General features: G+C 38.3%; 1 protein-coding gene across 4 annotated transcripts in view; it reads left to right on the forward strand.

The window, feature by feature from the left end:
• The window catches only part of Nbea (neurobeachin), a 539067-nt gene that overhangs the window by 287836 nt on the left and 224911 nt on the right, over window positions 1-26320 (forward strand). For all 4 annotated transcript variants that reach the window (XM_021158784.3, XM_029475178.2, XM_085835883.1 and 1 more), the window contains 3 exons: window positions 3928-3992; window positions 19082-19190; window positions 24110-24276. In XM_021158784.3, the coding sequence (XP_021014443.1) occupies window positions 3928-3992; window positions 19082-19190; window positions 24110-24276 (341 nt within the window). The remainder of the gene's footprint in view (window positions 1-3927; window positions 3993-19081; window positions 19191-24109; window positions 24277-26320) is intronic.

Genomic DNA, 26320 nt, shown 5'->3' on the forward strand with positions numbered 1-26320 from the left:
GGGGAATTGAGTCCATTGATGTTAAGAGATAATAAGGAATAGTAATCACTGCTCCCTCTTATTATTGATGTTCTTTTTATGTTTGTGTGGTTATCTTCTTTTGGGTTTGTTGAAAGATTACTTTCTTGCTTTTTCTTAGGTTTAGTTTCCCTCCTTGTGATGGTGTTTTTCATCTATTTTCCATTTTAGGACTGGATTTATGGAAAGATATTGTGTAAATTTGGTTTTGTCATGGACTATCTTGGTTTCTCCATGTATGGTAATTGAGAGTTTCTCTGGCAGTAGTCTGGGTTGGCATTTGTGGTCTCTTAGGGTCTGTATGACATCTGCCCAGGATCTTCTGGCTTTCATAGTCGCTGGTGGGAAGTCTGGTGGAATTCTGATAGGTCTGCCTTTATACATTGCTTGACCTTTTTCCCTTACTGCTTGTAATATTCTTTCTTTGTGTAGTGCACTTGGTGGTTTGACTATTATATGATGGGAGGAATTTCTTTTCTGGTCCAATCTATTTGGAGTTCTGTAGGCTTCTTTTATGTTCGTGGGCATCTCTTTCTTTAAGTTAGGGAAGTTTTCTTCTATAATTTTGTTGAAGATATTTACTAGCCCTTTAATTAAAGATAGGAATCGTCACTCTCTTTTATACCTATTATCCTTAGGTTTGGTCTTCTGTGTCCTGAATTTCCTGGATGTTTTGGGTTAGGATATTTTTGCATTTTGCATTTTCTTTGACTGTTGTGTCAGTGTTTTTTATGGTATCTTCTGCACCTCAGATTCTCTCTTGTATCTCTTGTATTCTGTTGGTGATGCTTGCATCTATGACTCCTTATCTCTTTCCTAGGTTTTCTGTCTCCAGTGTTGTCTCTCTTTGTGATTTCTTTATTGTTTATATTTCTATTTTTAGATCCTGGAAGGTTTTATTCAGTTCCTTTACCTGTTTGGTTGTGTTTTGCTGCAATTCTTTAAGGGATTTTTGTGTTTCCGCTTTAAGGGCTTCTATCTGTTTACCTGTGTTCTCTTTCTTTAACGGAGTTATTTATGTCCTTCTTAAGGTCCTCTATCATCATAATGAGATGTGATTTTTAAATCAGAGTCTTGCTTTTATGGTTTATTATAAAAAACAAAAGTTTGTTGTGTTGGGAGTTTGTTGTGTTGGGAGAACTGGGTTCTGATGATGCCATGTAGTCTTGGTTTCTTATGCATATATTCTTGTGCTTGCCTTTTGCTGTCTGGTTATCTCTGGTGTTAGCTGGTCTTGCTGTCTCTGACTGTGGCTTGTCCCTCCTGCAAGCCTGTGTCTCAGTACTCCTGGGAAACCAATTATCTCTGGGAGGAATTTGGTTATGGATAGCTGGGGTGCAGGATCATCTCTGGGGTGCAGATAGAGACCAGAAGACTCCTCTCCTAGGCAGCTCCTTGGTTCCTGTGTCCTGAAGGTTCTGGATGTGCTCCTCTGGGCAGCAGTGGTGATCCTACCCGCGTTCACAGGCCTGTCCACACTCTGAGAGGCTGTCTCCCTCCTGGAGCTATTTGGTTATGGAGCCCTGTGGCAGAGGATCTGCTACAGGTGGGAGTGGAAACTGGAATGCCTAGTTTTTTGTTTTTTAAATTTTACACAGTATTCTTTGCTACAGTTCTTGTTATTAGCTTTAGTAACTTATTGCTCAGATTTTTTAGTGTCATCATATCAGTTACAATGAGCATTTACTTTGAAGATTTTAAGGGCTACCACCACTTTTAGTGATAGTTAATTTTAAGTAGATCTTAAGGATAGATACAGAAAATTTAAAATCAATTTTCAGTATACTTTAAATCTACTCTTAACCTTCTAGTTATGATGTTTTTTTTTAAGTTTAAGATGGATTAAATATCTAAGGAATAAGCTGGCATGTTTAATTTTATACAGAGGAGGAGGAATGAGTATATGCGTTGAGCTGACATACTCATGAGGAGAAACTGATAGAAAAAATGATGTTCTTGGCCTGAGGTGTCTAGCGGTCATCTCAGAGAACAATGAAAAGTTTTAAAAGGCTGATGAAGCTGTTCTAAAGACTTGGTGGTCCTCTGCAAGCATTTCAACTTGAAATTAACTGTTTCCCACAAAGACAGGGATGTGATGTATGGTGCTCATGCACCCAGCCTGATACACCCATGCTGCTCCTCGACAAAAAGTGAATTGATGTTGGGCAGGACTTCCTGGAGGTGAAATATAACCTGAGAAACCTTCCATTTCACATACTACAGAGTAGTGTAGAGCAGGCTACATCCTGATCTTAACATTCTATTTAAAATGTGTGTGTGTGTGTGTGTGTGTGTGTGTGTGTGTGTGTAAAACATTTGTGTAAGATACATATTTCTTAAAGTCTTATGCTTTTGTTATTCCACTGGCTTGCTTATATTTAAACATCAGCATCCTTATCTTAACTCTGACTTTTTACATAGTTTTCAAAGGATTTACTCTGTTCATCTTGTGGACAGAGCACAACTTTTTTTTTTTTTTTTTTAAATTTTGTGAACCTGAATTCATGGTCAGGCTAATTGAATACCCGTGGGTAGCTAGTATTTCATATATAAAGAGAAGCATAGATTTCTATATGATGATCTAAATAAAATTTTGTTTCAATGCTGAGTTAATAATTGTTAACATTATTAATATTAACTATCATAATCATTCAGAAAAGATGTGCATTTAGTTTACTTATAACATAATATCAACTTGATTTAAAACTTAATTGGCATTTTATTATGATAAAATGTACACTCTTATACCACCATATCATTTATGCTGTCAAAAATATTATATAAAATACTTTTCCATGTGCAAGAAAAATGCAAGTCATGTCATAAGATTTGTAGACAAGTGACATGAGTAATTAATAGAGACTATATATGTGTATATATTAATAGGACTAGTGAGAATATTTGTTAAACTACTGAAAGAAATAGAATTTTCAATAAAAAAAAAACTTACTGGCCAAATGAGAAAGTAATTTGAATAAACCCAAAGCCAAAACTAGCTTTTTAAATTATATTCCGAATTTTTCATGGTAAGAATACAAAACAAACAGCATTCTTTTCTAATCCAAAACAGTGTATTAGAGTTGTTGGTGTTCATTGTTGTGGCTTTTTCTCACTGGATCTGCTAGATTCAGGCATTTAGCAAATTTAGCTAATCTCCAATTAGCAAATAGAGAATACATTAGAGTAATATTTTTACTATTAAGTTTTGTGATTCACATCTGAAACGATTGTATTTGTAACTTTGTGCTGTTTCAGTCTTTTAGAATGTGAATCTGACTAGAGCAGTTTATGCCCAAGGCAAAGTAAAGATGTGGATTATGGAGAAGCATAGGCACATAAATGTATAGAATGCCTAAATGCTTAGCAACATAAATGTATAGCTGCATAAAGGCATGGTTGCATAAAATATATGTGCATAAGTGTATAGATACGTAAAGTTATAGATCTAAAAACATATAGGTGCATAAAAGCATAAATGCATAAAGGCATAATTTTGCTTCCAGTTCTAATGAACACTCTGTATCATTGATTAAAGTCTTCAGCAGTCTAATATACCTCCTTCTTGTGCATAGCTTCAGGCCTTTGTTGGTCATTGGTTCTTTCCTGGAAGGAAGCTTGGTGCTAAGCAGACATGTTACTTACTGTCTTACTTTCCAGCAAATTTCAGCTTTCTATCAACCAAAAGCCACCTTCTAAACTCTGAATCAGGAAAACTCAATTTTTTTCCTTCTTAAATGACACTTCTTATAAAAACCATATTGAAAACAAAGTGTGGTGTATGTTAGTAACAGTGTCACCATGGTCCTTAGCTATGTTAGTAACAGTGTCACCATGGTCCTTAGCTAGTTGCTATTTCGTTTGCATTTGCATGTTTATTTTTCTTACACTTGCTTTGGTTTATTCCTTTAGGAATGGCAGAACTCTATCCAGAAGAATGCAGGCCTTGCATTTATTGAACTCATCAATGAAGGAAGGTAATTAATTTTACACTTTCTGGGCAACTAGACAGTCAGCATTTAATTTCACCAGACAATTGTGCTCTCATACCATCTGTTCTAAAATTTGTTAGAAAAAAAGCTTTGAATTCAATAATTTAACATGTAGGCACTTGAATTTTAAATTAACAAATTTTAGATGTTAAGTATTTAGTTATGGAGACAAAGCATATATGAAATAATGATACTAGATTTAGTTTTGTGAGATTTGAGCCACCTCTTACTGAGTAGTGAGATTGTGTTAAGCAGATCAAGTGAAACCAGTCTGCATTCCCATCTGCCACCCCATCTGTTTTCAGGCTAAGCTCAGTGTTTACACTTGAGCCCCTCATCAGTTCACATGAAGTGACTTCATCTGATCCTATCATGTAATTGGTACCTGACTGGAAGTATAAGAGATGTTCAATACAGACGGTGTAACAGCCTTAGCTAGGAGTGGCTGCTACCATTGTTAATGATGCTATGAGAGAAATTTTATTTGAAACCATTGCTGTATTTATCACGCTTGTGAGTGGTTGCTTACTATGATTTTTGCAGTGCTCTATGGGTGGTTTACACATTAAGGTTGCTATTTATGTCACCCTTTGATATGTGTAGTTCTATCAGCCTGAGACAGGCAGCCATTATAAGTTGAATTTTCTATATTATATAGTGAATTCTATGGAAAATAATTATCATATATTTGGTATGATGCTTGATTTTACGAAACAAGCTTTACATAAATTAATACAGTAGTAATGGCTATAGTATTTAAACTTACTTTTTCATGAAGAAATAATGATCCTTCAAAAATAGTTTGTATGGGGCATCAAAACTCAGTCTTTAGTGTGGCTGTGCTTGCTCTGTATCCTGAGAAACTACCTTTGTTTATACAGTATCTCATTGTACATTCCTTCCTTTGATGTCAGTAAACAATGTTTTTATCATAATACAGTTCCAAAATTAAACTAAGTTTTATGCTTGCTGAAGAGTGAAGAGCAAAGAGTGAACGAAATGACAAGAAATGGCAATGGGGAAAGAGAGCTGGCTCAGGGGTTAAGAGCACTGGCTCATCACCATCCAGAGAATCCAGACTAAACTCTCAGCACGCACATGATGGCTTGGCTCACAAGCATCTGTGACTCCAGTTACTGGGGATTATGCCCTCTTCCCAGGCATCAGAAATGAAAAGTTGGTTTTCTGTCAATAACATTGTAAGAGATAAGGGAGCCGAAATTCTTGTGCTTTTAATTAGATTATATTTATTGACAGAAAAAGAATGATGCTAGAAAATTTGCTAGTATCAAATATGGAAAGCTTGGAGAAGTTTTATTTTCCAGAAGCATAAGGTTTGCCTTGTACTGAGAAAAGTTGAAAATAGAGAATATACGGATCATTTAAAAAATATCAGAAATTCCCATCAAGAGCTTACTGATGGGGTATTATGATCATAGTTGAAGGTGATCTTAGTCTTGACAACTATAAAGATACTTTTCAGAATGAAAACTGAACATTTAAAAGCACACACAGAACATGAATGAGAAGAGAATTTGTTTTTGTAAGGGGGCTACAGTGTTTCATAATGTCCTTTATTCTAAAATGGCTCTTATCATGACAGTATGTTTAAGGTTGAAGGAACCATGCCAGTGGTATGGGAATGCCACCTTAAATTTGATCTGGGACACAGTTAAAAGACATCCACACTTGGAGATGGAGCTCAGCAGACCCTTCTGGCCTAGTATTTACAACATCTAGTGTTTGAACTCCAGCAGCACATAAACTAGGTGTGGTGGAATATGCTTCTGTTTTAGAGGTGGAGACAGGAGGATTAGAAGTTCAAGGTTCTGCTCAGCCATACAGTGAGTGTAGAATACAGACTTGATCTTAAAAAACAAACAAGAACTTGTAGACAATGGTAATGATGGAAAGCAGAAACCCAGAGACAAGGTATACTGCTGAGGTCTTTCCAGTCATTCCACAGCTTTCTTTCTAGTGCAACAGATTCCAGCAGCCCAGGGTCCTGTCATGAGAGAACTTGTGGTACTGGGAAGTAATCACTGAGGCTTAGGCTAGTATGCAGTGTGATGTACATATTCAAGGGCTCATCAGAAACCAGACTGCCCTGTGAGGCCCTGTGAGGCTTCAGTCATCTGCTTGAGGCTGATGTCACTATAAGGTGTCATTCAGAAATGAAGAAAAACAAGACTGTGATGAAAGAGAGAAGGGAAAACAAATAAACAGCAAAAACAAGTAAACCAGTTTTCTAGCTTTGATAAATGGGCGAGCAGGGAGAGCAGTGCAGAAGGAGCATGGGTTTGATGAGAGGTGTTTTTTGCTTTAGGTTACAACAGAGCTGTGCAATACCAAATTACAAATTCAATAGGTATCAAAGTACTTGGGTCTTGGGGTCTTGGGACAGCAAGCTGAAAGGGTTTTATGTGAGTGGAATCTCAAAGGCAAGCTTGCAATATGTGAGGCCCTCTTCACCACATCTCCACATGTTTGCCTCTGTGTATCTTCTGGAGTTAGCTTAGATCCGGCCCTATCACAGACATTCCTATGAACAATCCCACTCATGACATAATCTCCAGTCATCTTTGTTACCAGGACACAGATGTCCACCTTAAATTTTTTTCCTTAAAACATATTTCATTTGCTGTCTTATAGACTACCACATCTCTGGAACCTGGACTAGTGGTATTAGAAATTAGAAGTATTTAAGAAGAGGAGTGAGTAGATTATTAAAATATTCAGTGTTGAAAGACAGTAGAGAAATAAATGAAGAAACCCCAGAACTTATGGGATGGTTTGGGTGAGCCTATATTAGGGGCTGTTTCTATACTCTTAGTATTTTCCCCTATAGTCCAAGGCAGGTGGGAAGAAGGCTTGCATATACTTGCTTGTCTTTTCACTGAGCCTATAAAGTAGATACTTTCTCTGCTACCCAGTCTCACCTCTTCCCTTTGGGCCATACTCACCATGGCTTAGTGCTAGGACTTGCTCACTGGCAGTGTGTACTTTTGTTTATGAGTGTTTTCACAGTACCTAGTCAGATGTGGCACACATGTGTTATTTATGCCAAGTTCAAATATCAGGTCTTCCACTGGAAAATGCTTTTACTCTGTTTAACATAACCATATGTACTCGGACATTATTTTAGAGAATGATCCAAAATGTGGTAGCATGTATTTCTCTGAAGGCTGAGAATAGTGTATGTGACACTTCTAAGAGCTTCCGGTATACAGACACTTAGGATGGGAGGCTCCTTTTGTGTTGCTACCTATTAGACGCTGTCTGGTTCCTAGCTGGACTTTGGGTCATTCTTCAATTTAGACATTTTCTTTTTTTTTGCAAATTCAAAATGTTACTACTAGTTTCCAGTATGTAGATCACCATTTCTTTCTTAGAGTAAAAGCACATCTATCTGATTATCTTCTACTGTGAGCACCTACTATGTGCTACATACAAACTCAGCACTTACTACATGTTACCTCATTTGTGTGGACATAGAACATTGTTCCTACATCTGACTTAGCTTGGCTGTTGGGCTGTTTGTTTATTTTTTTTTTCCTTATAGGAATGGAAATTAAAACCTCCAAGTAGAAATTGTTATAAATGTTTATCCTCCATAACAACTACACCCATGAATATAGTCCATCAATCAGAGCCAGAGGAAATATGTAGGAGTCATCTACAAGTAACAGGACAAACACACTGATGAATGTGTAACTGAACTGAAGCACACGCAGGACAGCCTGCAATTATATACTAGATCGTTTAAAGGAATCTAACAAAGGGTCGTTATTATTATAGCAAAGCAAGGGTAATGGGATGTAAAATTGCTATAATATCTTGGCAGTAATAATTGGAATTTAAGCTACTAAAATATGAATTGAAGAGGAGGCATATAAGAGAGACATTATTTAAAATATGGGATGTGTATAATCCTTTTAAATGAATTAATCTTTTTCCTAAATAAACTTCTATCACCCTTTGGAAAGAAATATCAAGCATAATTAATGAATTCACTATGAAATGCTTATGTTAGTGCTAATATAACCTGGGCTCACAAGGATCTAGTTTTCATTTTATTTCATTTCATTATAAAGGATAAAAGATAAACTTTTAATTCTGTAGGATTTTAAGAGGAGGAACTTGATCCAAGTGAGATTCATTAATAATTACGTGGCCAACTGTTTGAATGTCAGTTAACATTTAAACTGTTAAGGCTTTGTTTGAGTTTGTTTCTCCAACAGACCTGCTGGCACACACACACACACACACACACACACACACACACTTTCCAAAGCTGAGCTCTGAAACTATGTCAGTGGAGCAGATGTTTCAGTTTAGTTTTAACAGTAAATCCTGAAAACTTGAAAACAGAAGTTGTTTCTCTGCATTGTTTCATCTGTAGCCCCAATAAGATCTTTTTCTTACAATTCTTTTGCTTATTTTGTGCAATAAATTATTAAGTGATGATTTTTGTAAATAAATGAGTAAAATCTGTCTTGTGCTTTCTAAAATTACTGTGTACTTCTAACAATGTTTTTGAATTGTACATATTAGTCACTGATGACAAAATATGTTTATTCAAAGCTGAAATAAGTCCCATTTAATAAAGGTTAGGTTTCACATACTAGGGAAATAACGTTCACATTTACTTGTTTTAATCTGCTATATGTTGTTATCAACAGAACACTGGGAGCTATAGTTTATAAACAAAAACTTTTTGTTCCATGGTTCTCAGTGCTGGAAGTCCAAGATCCAGGTGCTAGCATCTGGCAAGGGTCTTTTTACCACATGCTTCCAAGATTAAACATAGGATGAGAGAGAGCAAAATGGGTGTGGACTTGTTTCTGTAACATCAATCGGTTGAGGAGGCCAGAGCTCTGATGTCCTACTTTTAACAGGGTTGATTGGGGTGGAGACTCAAGTGCATAAATTTACACATTCATACCACACTAATCTTCAATCTTGTTTGAATTGTATTTTAACCATATTTTTAAAAACTTCTTCAGATACTCATGTATTTAGATACTTCTAACTTTTAAGAAAAATGTTAGTCTTAACTAGCCTTAGTCTAGGCCTACATTCTGAGCTTGCCTCCAGACACCAAGGAAATAGAATCAACAAGTTCTAAGAGGAGAAGTTCATATGTTTTTCTCTGTTGTATACACTATTTTAAAAGCCCGCATTACTATTTTGTAACACTCCCCAAAGCCATCTGGGAAAATACTTAAGAAAGGGGTTTTATTGATTTTTAACTGTTAATACAGCATAACACACAGGTAACCCTGAAAGTCTCAAAAGCACCTTTTAGCTACACAGCAATGAAATAACATACTCTCAACAAAGCCTTACAAAGCACAGCTCACTTGTTTAATTACAGCATGGAAAAAAATTACTTTTACACATAGTTTTTTTTTTCTGTTCAATAATTGAGCAATTTAGATTTAACCTGAAGAAAAGTTACCCCACTCAAAGATAGCTTAAGCAGGACATTGCTAAGTGCAAGCTAGTCAAGTACAAGCTCCCCTGGTGTCCATAGTGGTGACTACGGAGCACTTCTTTCACAAGAGGGACTCAGACCATACAGGCACAAGTTAGGGTTGTGGTAAGATAAGTGGCACTGGTGCTTACCGTGAGCACAGCTAGCACCCCACCTTCCTCACTGTAAGCAGCACTGCGGAGGATCAAGGTCGTAGCTGGTCTCTGTGTAGTCTATATTAGTTACCCATGCATGTTTTCATGACGTGAGTGCCGACCATTAATTTACTTACTGCTTGGTGCTGATGGGAGTTCATAATGTTTATTTGTATATCTTTAAGCATGTTTGACTTTTACAATTTTTCCTTAAGGTCATTATTTATATAAAAAAAAGTCAGCAAAACAATATATTATGCCATTATCTAGACTTCTGTATTTGTAGCATAATGGAAGAAAAGCAATGAAATTCACTTAAAAAGAAAAAAGTTGATGTTAACAAGGGTCTTAAGTAATTAAGGAATAAAAAATAGCAATTTTATACTCCCAACCTTCCAGAAATATGTGCTTCTCAGCTCATTTTATGAGATTCCTGCCCTTTACATTAGCACCAAAGGCATTTCAAGAAAAGAAGCTTCCTATTGGTAGCCAATATCAACCTGTGCATAATCTACACATAGACTCATATACCATATGCAACTGCCTATGAAAGGAATTCTACAAGAAAGCTTTTACTCAAAAATGTAGAGCTGGTGTGACATTCAAAACTGTTACTTCTGTGATGCTCCACATGCACAGACTGAAAGACAACACCTATGTGTGAGCGTTCTGCAGATGCAGTAAGGTGTGCAGCCATGATGCTCACCTCTTGAACGAGACTCACAGTGAGCGGCCTGAGTACTGATGGCTGCAGAAGCACAATCGACACCTTGCTTAGTTGGGACAGACTAAATACTCCTCCTGGGATCCACGGCAAGACAGAGGTGCTTGTATCAGTTGGCGCATATATTGGGCTGTTGGCCAGAGGACTCGGTTCATTTAGAGAGGCAATCCCAAGGAAGCAAAACAAGGTACTAGAACTACTAAATGAATCAAGAACAAAGATAGGATACAAGATCAGTATTCAAATACAATAGGAATGTTATAATAACATACTTATCAAAGAGTCCAATCAAAGCCAAAATAATATTAAGGAATATCCTCTGAATATATGCAAGAGTTTTACAATAAAAATTACAAGGCATTTTATAAAAATCAGGGACTAGAGAGATGGTAGGTGGTTCAGAGCACTGACTGCTCTTCCAGACTTCCTGAGTTCAGTTCCCAGCAACCACATGTTGGCTCACAACCATCTGTAATAGGATCTGATGCCATCTTCTGGTGTGACTGAGAGAGTAACAGTATACTCACATACATAAAATAAGCAAATAAATAAATCTTTTCTAAAATTTTTTAAAAAACAAAAAAATCAATAAATATACAACTCTGCTCTGCCCATGGATTTCTAAATTTTCTAAACTGATTACTCATGCCTAAAATCCCTGAAGGGTTTTTTAGTTGGTGATGATGATGTTGGTTTATATTTGATTTTGTAGAGGTTAATAAACAGATTTAAAATGCTATGAAATTATAAAGAACTATGATAGAACATAACTAGGTTGGATGACTCATTTACCCTATTTGATTTTAAGACTTTTTGTAGGCAAAGTCTGAAAAGATTGCAGCCTAAGTCATAATCATAAATGTATTTAAAATATTCTAAGTTATTGTTCCCTTTAGTTGTTGTTCCCTAACTGAACTGAGGATGTCTGAGTGGGAAGTTTGTAGATGGCAGTGTCGTATTGCAATGAAAAGGCAAAATGCCAAGTGGTGCAGTAAAAGTAGAAAGCTTAGTGAAAGAAAGGAGAGATTTGTATCTTACAAGTCAGTAAGGAAGTCAGGCCCTGGATTTTCAGCGTACACCAACACTTCCCTGTGCAGACCCAATGCCACTTCGTTCCTTGGATTGGGCAAGCGGATGGGAGATTGTTCAGTGCTTCATGCTTGAAGCATAATGTATACAACCTGCATATTTCTTGGGCTTGTAAAATTTATCTCCAGTGCCTTTAGAAGTCCATGGCTTCAGTTCTCTATGCCAGTTACACAAATACAACCTATAAGAACTGCAATGTTCCCTCAGTTGGCCAATCTCAGACTGGCCAAGTCAGAGGGAAAGATTCCAAAATTTTGCAATATGCTAACCTTCAGTTTGCTGAGGCATTTGTTTGATGTGGGCTACAACATCTCATCAGCAGAAGTGGAAATAAGGCTTCTAGATACAGTGTAGAGGTAGCATGTATTATACCACCACTTCATTCTGTCTAGACCTGTTCTGAGCTGCTCACATTCATTTTTCTAGTTAATTCTCTCACATGGAATTTTCCACATTTTACAGATGACTACATAAACTAAAAGAGCAACTAATTTGATGAAGAGCACCTTTCATCTAAAAAAAAAAAAAAAAAGGTCAGGATGTACCATGAAAAGGGAAAATGAGGATGATGATATGTGTACATGCGTATATCTATGTATAAGTGTGCATACATAAGAATATGTTTGTATGCAGATCAATAGTGAGTGAACAAAAAGAAAATGACTGTAAGATATCACATATTTTATAAAAGTTGGATATATACAAATTAATAAACAATAAATAGTTCATTAAAGATGATTTTAAGTTATCAAAAAATAATACTATGTACATATCCTTTAATTGAATCTCTTGTTCATGCTAGCATCATAATAATATGAAAAGAACAAAAACCACATAATCATCTCATGAGATGATGAAACCATTTGCAAAATACAACACCCCTTCATTATAAAAGTCTTGGCAAGATCAGAAATTCAAAACATAATCTAAACATAATAAAAACAATGTACAGCAAACCAGTAGCCAACATCAAACTAAATGGAGAGAAACTTGAAGCAATCCCACTAAAATAAGGGACTAGACAAGGCTGCCCACTCTCTCCCTACCTATTCAATATAGTACTTGAACTCCTAGGCAGAGCAATTAGATGACAAAAGGAGATCAAAGGAATACAAATTGTAAAGGAAGAAGTCAAAGAATCACTATTTGCAGATGATATGATAGTATATATAAGTGACCCCAAAAGTTCCACCAGAGAACTCCTTAGCCTGATAAACAGCTTTAGTGAAGTAGCTGGATATAAAATTAAATCAAACAAATCAGCAGCCTTCCTATACACAAAGGATAAGCCTGCTGAGAGAGAACTTAAGGAAAAAATACCCTTCAAAATAGTCACAAATAGGATAAAATACCGTGGGGGGACTCTAAGGAAGTGAAAGATCTGCATGATAAGAACTTCAAGTCTCTGAAGAAAGAAATCAAAAAGATCTCATAAGATGGAAAGATCTCCCATGCTCATGGAGTGGCAGGACTAATAGTAAAAATGGCTATCTTGCTGAAAGCAAACTACATATTCAATGCAATCCCCATCAAAATTCCAACTCAATTCTTCACTCAGTTAGAAAAGGCAATTTGCAAATTCATCTGGAATAACAAAAAACCTAGGATAGCAAAAACTCTTCTCAACAGTAAAAGAACCTCTGGTGGAATCACCATCCCTGACCTCAAGCTGCACTAGAGAGCAATTGTGATAAAAACTGCATGGTACTGGTACAGTGACAGGCAGGTAGATCAATGGAATAGAATTGAAGACCCAGAAATGAACCCACACACCTATGGTCACTTGATCTTTGACAAAGGAGCTAAAACCATCCAGTAGAAGGAAAACAGCATTTTCAACAAATGGTGCTGGCTCAACTGGCAGTTATCATGTAGAAGAATGCGAATTGATCTATTCCTATCTCCTTGTACTAAGGTTAAATCTAAGTGGATCAAGGAATTCTATATAAAACCAGAGACACTAAAACGTATACAGGAGAAAGTGGTGAAGTGCTTAAAGATACGGGCACAGGGGAAAAATTCTTGAATAGAACAGCAATGGCTTGTGCTGTAAGATCAAGAATCGACAAATGGCACCTCATAAAAAAAAGCAAAGCTTCTCTAAGGCAAATAACACTTTCAATAAGACAAAACAGCAGCCAACAGATTGGGAAAGGATCTATACCAATCCTAAATCTGATAGGCGACTAATATCCAATATATACAAAGAACTCAAATAGCTAGACTCCAGAAAGCCAAATGTTCCTATTAAAAAGTGGATACAGTGCTAAACAAAGAATTCTCAACTGAGGAATACTGAATGGCTGAGAAGCACCTAAAAAACGTTCAGCATCCTTAATTATCAGGGAAATGCAAATCAAAACGACCCTGAGATTCTACCTTACACCAGTCAGAATGGCTAAGATAAAAAATTCAGAGGACAGCAGATGCTGGCGAGAATGTGCAGAAAGAGGAACACTCCTCCATAGCTTGTGGGATTGCAAGCTGGTACAACCACTCTGGAAATCAGTTTGGCAGTTCCTCAGAAAACTGGATATAGTTCTACCAGAAGATCCAGCAATACCGCTTCTGGGAATATACCCAGAAGATGTTCCAACACGTAATAAGGACACATGCTCCATTATGTTCATAGCAGCCTTATTTATAATAGCCAGAAGCTGGAAAGAACCCAGATGTCCCTCCACAGAGGAATGGATACAGTAAATGTGGTACACTTACACAATGGAGTACTACTCAGCTACTGAAAACAATGAATTCCTGAAATTTTTAGACAAATGGGTGGATCTGGAGGATATCATCCTAAGTGAAGTAACCCAATCACAAAAGAACACACATGATATGCACTCACTGATAAGTGGATATTAGCCCAGAAGCTCAGAATACGCAATATACAATTTGCAAAGCACATGAAACTCAAGAAGAAGGAAGAGCAAAGTGTGAATGCTTCTATCCTTCTTAGAAGGGGGAACAAAATACCCTTGGAAGGAGTTACAGAGACAAAGTTTGGAGCAGAGACTGAAGGCACGACCATCCAGAGACTGTCCCACCTAGGGTTCCATCCCATAAACAACCACCAAACCCAGACACTATTGCAGATGCCAGCAAGAGCTTGCTGACAGGAGCCTGATATAGCTGTCTCCTGAGAGGCTTTCCCAGTGCTTGACTAATACAGAAGTGGATGCTCACAGTCTTCCTTCCATTAGACAGAGCACAGGGTCCCCAATGAAGGAGCTAGAGAAAGTACTGAAGGAGCTTAGTAATAGTAGATGTGAAGAATCTGTAACTCAAGTGTAAAAAGTCTAAAAAAGTCTAATGGTTTCAACTTAACAATGGGCAAAGGATTTGATACACTTTTTTTTTCCAAAGAAGATAATGAAAATGATTGGTGAGAAAATCAAAAGATGGTCAGCATCATAAATCATTGTAGAAATACGGGACAGGATGTGCTGAGGTTCCACTACATATCCACTGCAATAGTGCGAGTGATCACTCAAATACCAGTAGGGACTCAGAAGGCAAAAAGATCGCCCACTGTGCAGGAAATTGACCAACTCCTCAGAAGTTAAACATAGACTATTGTAAACAAGAATTTTCACCTTTACGTATATCTTTATGAGAATAGAAGGCAAATAAATGTTCACAATAGCTCGAAATGGGAGCAACCCAAAATGTCAGCCCCATTGAATATATAAGGAGAGTGTGTACTGTGTGAAGTGCTGATACACTACATGTGAATGGACCTAGAAATACACTCTCTGAACAGAGACAGAAAGTAGGGGTTCCATTTATGTGGTTCCATTTCAATACAATGTTGAATAGGAAACTTCAAAGAGAAAAGTTTATGTTAGTCCTCATAGAGAAACAGAACAAACACTAACTGCTAATGGGTCTATGTTTGCACTCAGTTTTTAGATGGTGTTAAAAGTTAATGGTGAGCATGTCTGTCAAATCTTTGGTCAAAACAAATTGACTGTTAAATAAAACAGACTAATTTTATCATCAAGAAAACTTGATTCTATCCCTTTCTTTCTTTCTTTCTTCCTTTCTCTCTCTCTCTCTCTCTCTCTCTCTCTCTCTCTCTCTCTCTCTCTCTCTCTCTCTCTCTTTCTTTTTCTTTAATCCTTTTTTACAGTTCAGTCTTCATCCCACTCCTGGTCTGTCCCCCCCACTCCCCATCCATACCTCCTCCCCCAGCCCCCCAACTGTAAGAGTATATCCCCACCTCACCCCCACCTCACCAGACCTCCTCACTCCCTGGGGCCTCAAGTCTCCCAAGGGTTAGGTGCATCTTTTCTCACTGAGGCCAGACCAGACAGTCCTTTGCTGTATATGTGTTGGGGGGCCTCATGTCAGCTGCTGTATCCTGCCTGGTTGGTGGCTCAGTGTCTGAGAGATCTCTAGGTTTTAGGACAGTTGAGACTGCTGGTCTTCCCATGGGGCGGCCTTCCTCCTCAGCTTCTTCCAGCTTTCCCCTAATCCAACCACAGGTGTCCCCAACTTCTGTCCATTGGTTGGGTGCTAGCTAGTGTCTACATCTGACTCTTTCAGCTGCTTGTTGGATCTCTCAGAGGGCAGCCATTCTAGGCTTCTGTCTGTAAGCATACCATAGCATCAGTAACAGTGTCAGGCCCTGGGGCCTCTCCTTAAGCTGAATCCCAATTTGAGCCTGTCACTAGACCTCCTTTCTCTCATGCTCTTCACCATTTTTGTCCCTGTAGTTCCTTCAAGAAGGAACAATTCTGGGTCAGAGCTTTTGACTGTGGGATGGCAACCCCATCCATCCACTTGATGCTCTGTCCCTCCACTAGAGGTGGACTCTACAAGTTCCTCTTTTCCACTATAGAGCACTTCATACAAGGTCCCTCCCTTTGAGTCCTAAGAGTCTCTCACCTCCCAGGTCTCTAGTACATTCTAGAGTTCCCCACCCCCACCTCCAGAGGTTGCCTGTTTCCATTCTTTCTGCTGGCCCTGAGAGCTTCTTCAGTCCTGTCCACCCCCAGTACCTGATCATGTCCCCACCCTTCCCCTCCCTGTCCTGTCTCCCATCCAGGTCCCTTCCCCTCCTCCCCCCCCCCCCCATAATTGCTTTCTTTTCCCTCCCAAGTGGGATTGAGGAATCTTCACTTGGACCTTTGACTTGTTAACTTTGAGTCTGTGGATTATGTCCTGGGCATTCAGTACTTTTTTGGCTAATATCCACTTATTAATGAGTACATACCATGCATGTCCTTTTGGATATAAGTTACCTCACTAAGGATGATATTTTCTAGTTCCATCCATTTGCCTGCAAAACTCATGATGTCCTCATTATTAATAGCATTATATAAATGATCCACATTTTCTGTATTCATTCTTCTGTTGTAGGACATCTGGGTTGTTTCTGTCTTCTGGATATCACAAATAAGGCAAGAAATAAACTCAAGGCCGAAATCAATCATGTAAAAACAAAGAAAAGCACAAAGAATCAACAAAATCAAAAACTGTTTTGTTTTGTTTTGTTTTTGAGAAAATCAACAAGATAGATAAACCTCTAGCCAAACTATCTAAAGGGCCGAGAAACAGTATCCAAATCAACAAAGTCAGAAATGAAAAGGGAAACATAGCAACAGAAACTGAGAGCATTCAAAAAAAAAATCATCATATCCTGCTACAAAAGCCTATACTCAACCAAACTGGAAAATCTAGATGGACCACATTTTTTATATCCATTCTTCCATTGTGAGACATCTGGGTTGTTTCCAGCTTCTGAACATCACAAATAAGGTCGCTATTAACATAGTGGAACACATTCCTGGAATTGAATGAAAATGATGATTTTCTAAACAGATACCACATACCAAAGTTAAATCAAGAGCAGGTAAATAGGCCCCTATATCCTTTGGAAATAGAAGAAGTTATTTAAAAAAAAAAAAAAAACCTCCCAAGCCAAAAAAAAAAAATGGCTTTAGTACAGGATTCTACCAGACCTTCAAAGATGAGCTATACCAATATTCCAGAAGGAACACTAATTCATTCTGTGAAGCCACAATTACTCTGATACCTAAACCATACAAGGACTCAATTAAAAAAGAGAACTTCATACCAATTTCACTTATGAATTTCGTGTAAAAATACTCAATAAAATTTTGCAAACCGAATCCAAGAACATATCAAAACCACCATTCACCACAGTCAAGTAGGCTTCTTTCCCAGGGACACTAGGTTGGTTCAGTATACACGAATCCATTAACGTAACCCACTTTATAAACAAACTCAAAGAAAAAAGTGACACGATCATCTCATTAGATGCTGAGAAAGCATTTGACAAAATTCAACAGCAGCCTTCATGTTGAAAGTGTTGGCAAGTGTTGGCACCCGTTTCTTTATGTGGTGAAGCTTCTTAGGCCTGCTTCCTGTAGGAAGTGGGGTATAAAGTTGTGAACTACTGTGGTGGACGGTGTTTCATGTTTTCAGCATGAGTAAGAAGCAGGTTCGGGACTGGACAGACTGCTAGATCATTGACATTTTTCTCTGTTATGTCTGAGGTCAGTCTTAAAGTGCAGTACCCACCCCATCTCTGGGCTTTGCTAGTTCTCTGCTCTGCTCATGGGAATGAGTTCTATTAGACAGCTGGACCAGGAGCCCTTCCTTTCTGCTGTCTCCTCTTCACATATTTATGTGTGACCTACAGTAATATGCATATAATAGATTTCTTTCACCATGTTTCAGCCTTCAACATGTGCTCAATAAAGATGCAGAGTCAAATGCTCACAAACTTTACACCTCCCCCTCTCGCTCCCACTCTCCTTCTCTCTCCTTTCTTTTGTCCTTGTCTGTCTACAAACTGTGAACCAACAATTTCATCGAGTTAGTGTTTGAAGTTTATAGTTCTCCCGACTCCTCTGCATATGTGTGTTTGTGTCTGTATGTCCAAAGCTGCCAATAACACAAGAACCACATGCATCTTTTCTTTATTCTGTGGAGCACAGGAAGCCACAGAGCAGGACACTAAGAAAGTGGGGAAAGTTGCCTTGTCAAAGCAGTGCTGCAAAGGAGTGCTGGCATTCCTGGGAAGAACTTCCTCAGAGAAAGAGCAAGGTTGCCAAAGACTGAGGGCTGTCAGCATCACAAGATCTCTAAAACAGGTCACTCTGAGGAAAGAAGGTAGAAAGCTGTCTACTGAACATGCTAGCTCCACATGAAAGCACACTCAGGAGGCTGATAATTCTGTGGGTAGTCTATGGTCCAAGACACACACTGGAAACAGCAGTAGCTGCCTGTTAAGATCAGAAGCTGGGAAGCAGGAATGCAAGAAGTAGCATTTGACTGTCCATTACATTTGAAAGGCTTGAATTTTCAATAAGTTGCCTAGTAATGTGCCCTACTGTTTCATTTATTTAAAACTTAGTTTCATTTTAGTTACACGAATTTATCACTTGGGAACTTTAGAAGTACCTCAGGCCTATCATCTGCCTTCCTAAATGTGCTACAATTATAATTAAGATATATCCCCTACCTCATAATCTAGCTTTACATAAACTTTATGTATAAATTTTGAAATAGTAAAATTATATTGTTGTAAAATAACAGGTTACCTCCCCAAGAAAGAAACTATCAGGAGTGGTAATTCCCACGACATTTATCTTTCCAGGTTGTTGTGCCATGCTATGAAGGACCACATAGTCCGCGTTGCAAATGAAGCTGAGTTTATTTTGAACAGACAGAGAGCAGAGGATGTGCATAAGCATGCAGAGTTTGAGGTAAGTTTGTATCTTCAAGCATCACTCATTTGTTGCCTGGCATAAAACATACAAAGAAGAAAATACCACTGAAGGCATTTCAGGCCCTGCTTTAAAGGATTTTCCCAGTGTCAGACTGATTCATTTATGCCTTGTCACTCTGTCATGTTCTTCGCCATGGGGGAAGGGTGGGCTGACACTATTTTCAGTTACTATAAAGACAAAACCAGGATGCTATTGTTTTTAAGCTGATAGTGTTTTACATAACATCTTGGTGAATGTTGATGCTTTGTGGGGTTTTATGGACTCAAAGTATTCAATAGATCTCCTAATTTCACTATTTAAAAAGAGCCATTGTAAGGTCAAATCTAAGTGGATTAAGGAACTCCACATAAAACCAGAGACACTGAAACTTATAGAGGAGAAAGTGGGGAAAAGCCTTGAAGAGATGGGCACGGGGAAAAATTCCTGAATAGAACAGCAATGACTTGTGCTGTAAGATTGAGAATTGACAAATGGGACCTCATGAAATTGCAAAGCTTCTGTAAGGCAAAAGACATTGTCAATAAGACAAAAAGGCCACCAACAGATTGGGAAAGGATCTTTACCTATCCTAAATCAGATAGGGGACTAATATCCAATATATATAAAGAGCTCAAGAAGGTGGACTCCAGAAAATCAAATAACCCCCTTAAAAAATGGGGCTCAGAGCTAAACAAAGAATTCTCACCTGAGGAATACTGAATGGCTGAGAAACACCTGAAAAACTGTTCAGCATCCTTAATCATCAGGGAAATGCAAATCAAAATAACCCTGAGATTCCATCTCACACCAGTCAGAATGGCTAAGATCAAAAATTCAAGTGATAGCAGATGCTGGCGAGGATGTGGAGAAAGAGGAACACTCCTCCATTGTTGGTGGGATTGCAAGCTTGTACAACCACTCTGGAAATCAGTCTGGCAGTTCCTCAGAAAATTGGACATAGTACTACTGGAGGGTCCCGCAATACCTCTCCTGGGCATATATCCAGAAGATGTTCCAACGGGTAAGAAAGACACATGCTCCACTATGTTCATAGCAGCCTTATTTATAATAGCCAGAAGCTGGAAAGAACCCAGATGCCCCTCAACAGAGGAATGGATACAGAAAATGTGGTACATTTACACAATGGAGTACTACTCAGCTATTAAAAAGAATGAATTTGTGAAATTTCTAGGCAAATGGATGGACCTGTAGGGCATCATCATGAGTGAGGTAACCCAATCACAAAAGAACTCACATGATCTGTACTCACTGATAAGTCGATATTAGCCCAGAAACTTAGAATACCCAAGATATAAGATACAATTTGAGAAACACAGGAAACTCAAGAAGAACGAAGACCAAAGTGTGGACACTTTCCCCCTTCTTAGTATTGGGAACAAAACACCCATGTAAGGAGTTACAGAGACAAAGTTTGGAGCTAAGACAAAAGGATGGACCATCTAGAGACTGTCATATCTGGGGATCCATCCCATAATCAGCCTCCAAACGCTGACACCTTTGCATACACAAGGAAGATTTTGCTGAAAGGACCCTGATATAGCTGTTTCTTGTGAGACAATGCTGGGGCCTAGCAAACATAGAAGTGGATGCTCACAGTCAGCTATTGGATGGATCACAGGGCCCCCAATGGAAGATCTAGAGAAAGTACCCAAGGAGCTAAAGGGATCTGCAGCCCTATAGGTGGAACAACAATATGAACTAACCAGTACCCCCTGGAGCTCATGTCTCTTGCTGCATATGTATCAGAAGATGGCCTAGTTGGCCATCAGTGGAAAGAGGCCCATTGGTCGTGCAAACTTTATATGCCTCAGTACAGGGGAACGCCAGGGCCAAAAAGTGGGAGAGGGGGGGCAGTGGGGGGAAGGGTATGGGAGACTTTGGGATAGCATTGGAAATGCAAATGAGGAAAATACCTAATAAAACAATTTAAAAAAGAGATATTAAGGGATAAAAAAAGAAAAAGGCATAAAATCAAAAAAAAGAACCGTTGTTCAGAATTTCAGGTCACTCAGTTTATAAAACAGCGTATTTCAGAAATACATACGTCTTGTCTCTAGCTGCATATGTATCGAAAGATGGCCTAGTCGGCCATCACTGGAAAGAGAGGCCCATTGGACTTGCAAACTTTATATGCCCCAATATAGGGGAATGCCAGGGCCAAAAGAATGGGAATGGGTGGGTAGGGAAGTGGGGGGCGGTATGGGGGACTTTTGGGATAGCATTGGAAATGTAATTGAGGAAAATATGTAATAAAAAATATTAAAAATTTTTTAAAAAGGAATACATACGTGCTGTAATATTTGACTTGCACAAGCTCCTAGTGGTCTGAGAGGTAATAACTACAACATTTCATTTTTCTGGTGCATCATGACAATACATGCAGCTAGAGAAGAGAGTCTGCCATTGGAGCTTCAGTAGGTATTTCTCTCAGGGGAGTAGCCCTCTGCATCATGCACAGTGGTGGACTAAGTGTGGTGATCTCTGAGTTCTACAGCTGAGCAACATGGAATAGAAAAATAGCGATTGTTGCTTTCATATGCACAGACACCACTCCATTGGCCTAATGGACAGCAGGTGCTTGATGTGTGGCATGTTAGATACTGTTTTTAAACACTGCTTAAAGTATCAGTAAGAGTTTTTGATATAGTCTGATGGATGGATAGATAGATAAAGATGGATAGATGGATGTATGGATGGATGGATGGATGGATGGGCCGACAGACAGAGTGACAAATGGTTTACCAAAGTCAAGTTTCATATAATATGAACAATAATATTAGATATTTATCAAGGTATTGTGCAGTACTTTTGATTGCTAGAAAAATTGAATTATCTCTTTTTTGAAAATATATTTATATATAAAATATCAGAACTCAAAAAAATCTTTATTTACATGTCAACTAAATAAGATTTTAGAATTTTAACTGAATTCTCTGCAGGATCAATTTTGAGACAATCATATTTCTACTAAAAAAATGAGGATGTTTTGAGGGGATATAGCAGACCATTGTTTATCTTATGAAACATTCCATATATGTTTTTAGGCATGCAGATATTAGCTCTAACCTTTAGCATATATTTAAACCAAAGGGCATTACGATAAGTACAGTGTTTCTTTCTCCCCTGTTCATTACTGTCCATATAGGGAATATTTAGGCACTGTTTTATAATTGCTCTCCTGACCATAATGAATGTTAAACACTCCTGACATTCTGTCTGTGCATTCTGTGTGCATCTCTGGCTTCCCTAGAAGAGAAGGAAGATTTTCTCAGACTCACCTCTTGCTCTTTCCTGAGGTAGCAGTGAATTTAGAACCTGAGGGTGTGCAGCAAGGGTGCTGGAAGCTTCTGAAGGTAGAGAATATGAAGCCTGGATGTTTCTAGGACTCACTGTGTATACAGCCAGTAGAAGGAATTTTGAGATAATAATCACTTTTACTTAATAGATACCCACTGGTTTTTAAACTGAAATGCTTATATTTTATATTAAATTAAACTCATTGGGAGGTTGGGGATTTACCTCAGTGGTAGAACGCTTGCCTAACAAGTGCAAGGCCCTGGGTTCGGTCCTCAGCTGTGGAAAAAAAAAAAGACAAAATAAACTCATTGGCATGTATATATCTGTGTATATATGTACATGGGTGTGCGTCTATGAATGTGTATGTGTGTACTAAATATATCAGTTTTCACCTGAAAAAAATTGCAGAAGTTATGATGTTTGACTAGACTGGACAGTTCTCTGCAACCCCCATGGAAGCCTGCAATTAGGAGGGAGACATATTTAATTTGAGTGGGTACTTCTGCATTAAAGACTTTTTATCTTAGTTAATACTGTAATTGTTAAGGGAGAAAAATGAAAATTTAATTTTACCCTCCAATAAGCTAATGAAATATTAACCTCATTATTACAGCAGATCTTTGTACTAATTGGTGGTTCCCTGTACAAAATGATAAATTGGAAAATGAATTAATCCTTCTTAGATTATTATGGGTTTTTTCTCCAGAAGGCTTGCAGAGAGTGTCAGCAGACAGAGCTGTGTCCCTATTTCTCCTGTGCAGCATGGCTCTGCCCAGTGATGACAATGGAGCCGGATACATGTGTTGTCTTAGATGTTTGAGGTGTACCAGGGAAGTCACAGACTGAGCCAGTCCACACAGTCCCTCAGAGATGTTCAGAACAGGGTTTGTTGATCATCTGTGATGCTCATGTCCATGTCGGGAAACAAGACTAAGATATGACAGCTGCTGGCTGTGGGGTCAGGAAGATGAAGAATAAGGCAATGATTCTTGTGAGACCTTTTATAGCAGTAAATATTAGAGTTGGAGTTGACATTGTGAAGCCTTGTCTTAGCTTCTCATTGTACAGATAGGAAGGTGAGTGCAGAAAGAAAACAGAGTCCACTTAGAATGTCAAATAAAATACCAGCTACCAGCGTGCTAAATTTCTAAGTATTTTTTTCTTTTTGACTACATTGTCTTTCAGGAAGCAAAAAATCATTTGGCAGTGACAAAATTATTGTTTTCAAAGTAATTATTGAAATTATGTATCTTTATTCAAGCTAGGCATGCTAAGTTGTTTTTTTAAAGTGGGCTTACATTTTTAGTAAACTATTTCTGCTTAATGATTAATTTTACTACTGAAATCAGATTTAGAGAAGATAACCAAAGTATAAAAGTAATTAATTACGTTAGTGCTTTTCAAAAATTTTACATGCACTTTTCAAAAGAGTGCATTTTTTTCAATTTGAACACGGATTCTGCCTTCCTTAGAACAAAGTTTTAGGTTTGTCAGATGAGGATTTTTAATCTAGTTGTTCTTGCCCTGTACCTTAAGGGTGGGAATCATTTTCTCATTCTACCTGGTAAGTGTATTCTTACTGGTTTCCTCCTTCATAGTCGCAGTGTGCACAGTATGCTGCTGACAGGAGAGAGGAGGAGAAGATGTGTGACCACCTCATCAGTGCTGCCAAGCACCGGGACCACGTGACAGCCAACCAGCTGAAACAGAAGATACTCAACATCCTCACCAACAAGCATGGTGCCTGGGGGGCCGTGTCACACAGGTGAGTGACTAGGACGGGGTAGGGAAAGGGTGGCTAGCTCGTGGATTCAAGTCACAGTGACTGCATAGCTACTATGTAAACACCACTCAAAATATTAAAACGTGCTTTAACTTACTAGCTTTACTCTTCACTTCATTAATTTTTATGAAAACTTACTGTTTTAAACTTTTCTCTGATGCTGCCAGTTTACATTTTGAGTAATATGTAGTAATATAATATTTACTAATACAGAAGAGTTAGGTGTAAGATGAGCCGCTCGGTTTAAAGGACAGCCTTAAGTTTATGCAAATATTACTTTTATTTTATATGGTAATAAATATAATCACTTAACAAAGAGTAATATGCTACTTCAGAGTTAAGTAGAGAAGTGTTTTGCTACTTTGGAATTGTTTCTTTCACTCTCCATTCAAATTTAGGGATTTTTCATCTCAAATTATATGTTGCCTTAGCACAATCTAAACAAATTTAGTCTTTTATAACAAATAAATTCTCTGTTTTCTGAAGTGTATGGACATATAAGATGTTGTGGTTTGGTTGGGTTTTCTGTGTACACAGTGATCTAAAAAGTAATTAATGAAAAGGTTCCTGTGTTTAGATTGCTGGTGTCACTTTTCACATACCTCTCTTTCCTTGAGCCCATCCCATGTTTTCATTAAATTTCCAGCAGTATGGCAATCTGTGGACTGTAGATAGGATGCTACTGTGAAACATTCTGGGATAAGGGATTCTGTTGGAGGAGTCTTGGAAGTCTGTCCTGACCTTATAATTACAAGACAGAGATGAGAAAACAGTAGTGCTTTTGTATTTAAGGTAATACTGTAGGGTAACATCTTTAAAAATGAAAGCCAAGTACTTGACATTCATGATAACCATACTATGGTAGCCATACTATGGCTCTCCCATACTAAAGGCTCTGTGTTTTCAAGGCAGTCTCCATTAATCAGTGAGATCTACCACTCTGGTGTTGCCCCTAAGGATGCTCCACTCTCAGTCAGCTCACACTTGACTGCATATCCTATCACCTTTCAAGAGGAGAACATGCAGCTGCTACTGTGTCGGCGATCTGCACATCATGCCACATGAGGCCATATCAGAACTGTGCAGTGTTCCTCCCTCAGACAGATGAGTCTCAGTTACATGTCTCATCACCTGTTCCACATGCCAAGCAATTCCTTCTCGAGTGCCGAGAACACATGCCTATTCGCCCCAGATAAGGCACCAACGGCACACTAAAGAAACAGTTGTGCCAAATCTAGCTTAGTGGCTGGCTGTGAGTTAATTAGGGGTGTTAACAGGAGCCTAGGTGAGGCCTTTTTAGCTGAGGCCAGTGACTCCTGCAAGCTGTGTTCTTGCAGCTCCCTATACAACTGGAAACAGAGTGCAGATCTGAGGCTTTCTCTTCCCAGTAACTGTCAGTCACTATACATAAAACTGTTGAGAAGGGCCTGTGAGCCCTCTATACTTCAGGAGCTTCCTATCCGTGGTATGTTTTGTCTACTTCCTGAGTTCCAAGGGCCTCCCTCCAGAAGGGAATATACCAATGAAGAAGAAACTTCATCCAACAAAAGCCAAAACCATTGTGCCGAAATGAGACTGGCCATCAAAGTTTTCATTAAACTGTTGTGTGCAAACCCAGTGGCACTTAACCTGTCTTCCAGTGAAAATCACAAATTCATCATTATGTAGTAAAATATTATGAAGAAAACCTTGCTTTTGAATGCTACCTTGTGTTGTTACAGATGTAGCTTTTGGGGTCAATGAGATGAGATGGCTCAATGAGAAATGCTCCCACTTGCATTTGACCCCTGGAGCCCATGTGGTGCAAAGAAACAACTAACACACAACTGACCTCTACATGTGCACATGCACACGCATACACGTGCACACCCCACACACAAACAAATATGAACAAACAAATGAATGTTTTACAGAGATTTGACTTTTCATATAATTGTCAGCTTTAACATTTTGTACATTGGATATAAATATTGTACATACTGTAAATCAGAGACACTTTATAAATGCAAGAAAAATGGTTCTTACA

Source organism: Mus caroli, unplaced genomic scaffold (genome assembly GCF_978045245.1).
Source record: "Mus caroli unplaced genomic scaffold, Mus_caroli_1 scaffold_3, whole genome shotgun sequence".
Taxonomy (NCBI): domain Eukaryota; kingdom Metazoa; phylum Chordata; class Mammalia; order Rodentia; family Muridae; genus Mus; species Mus caroli.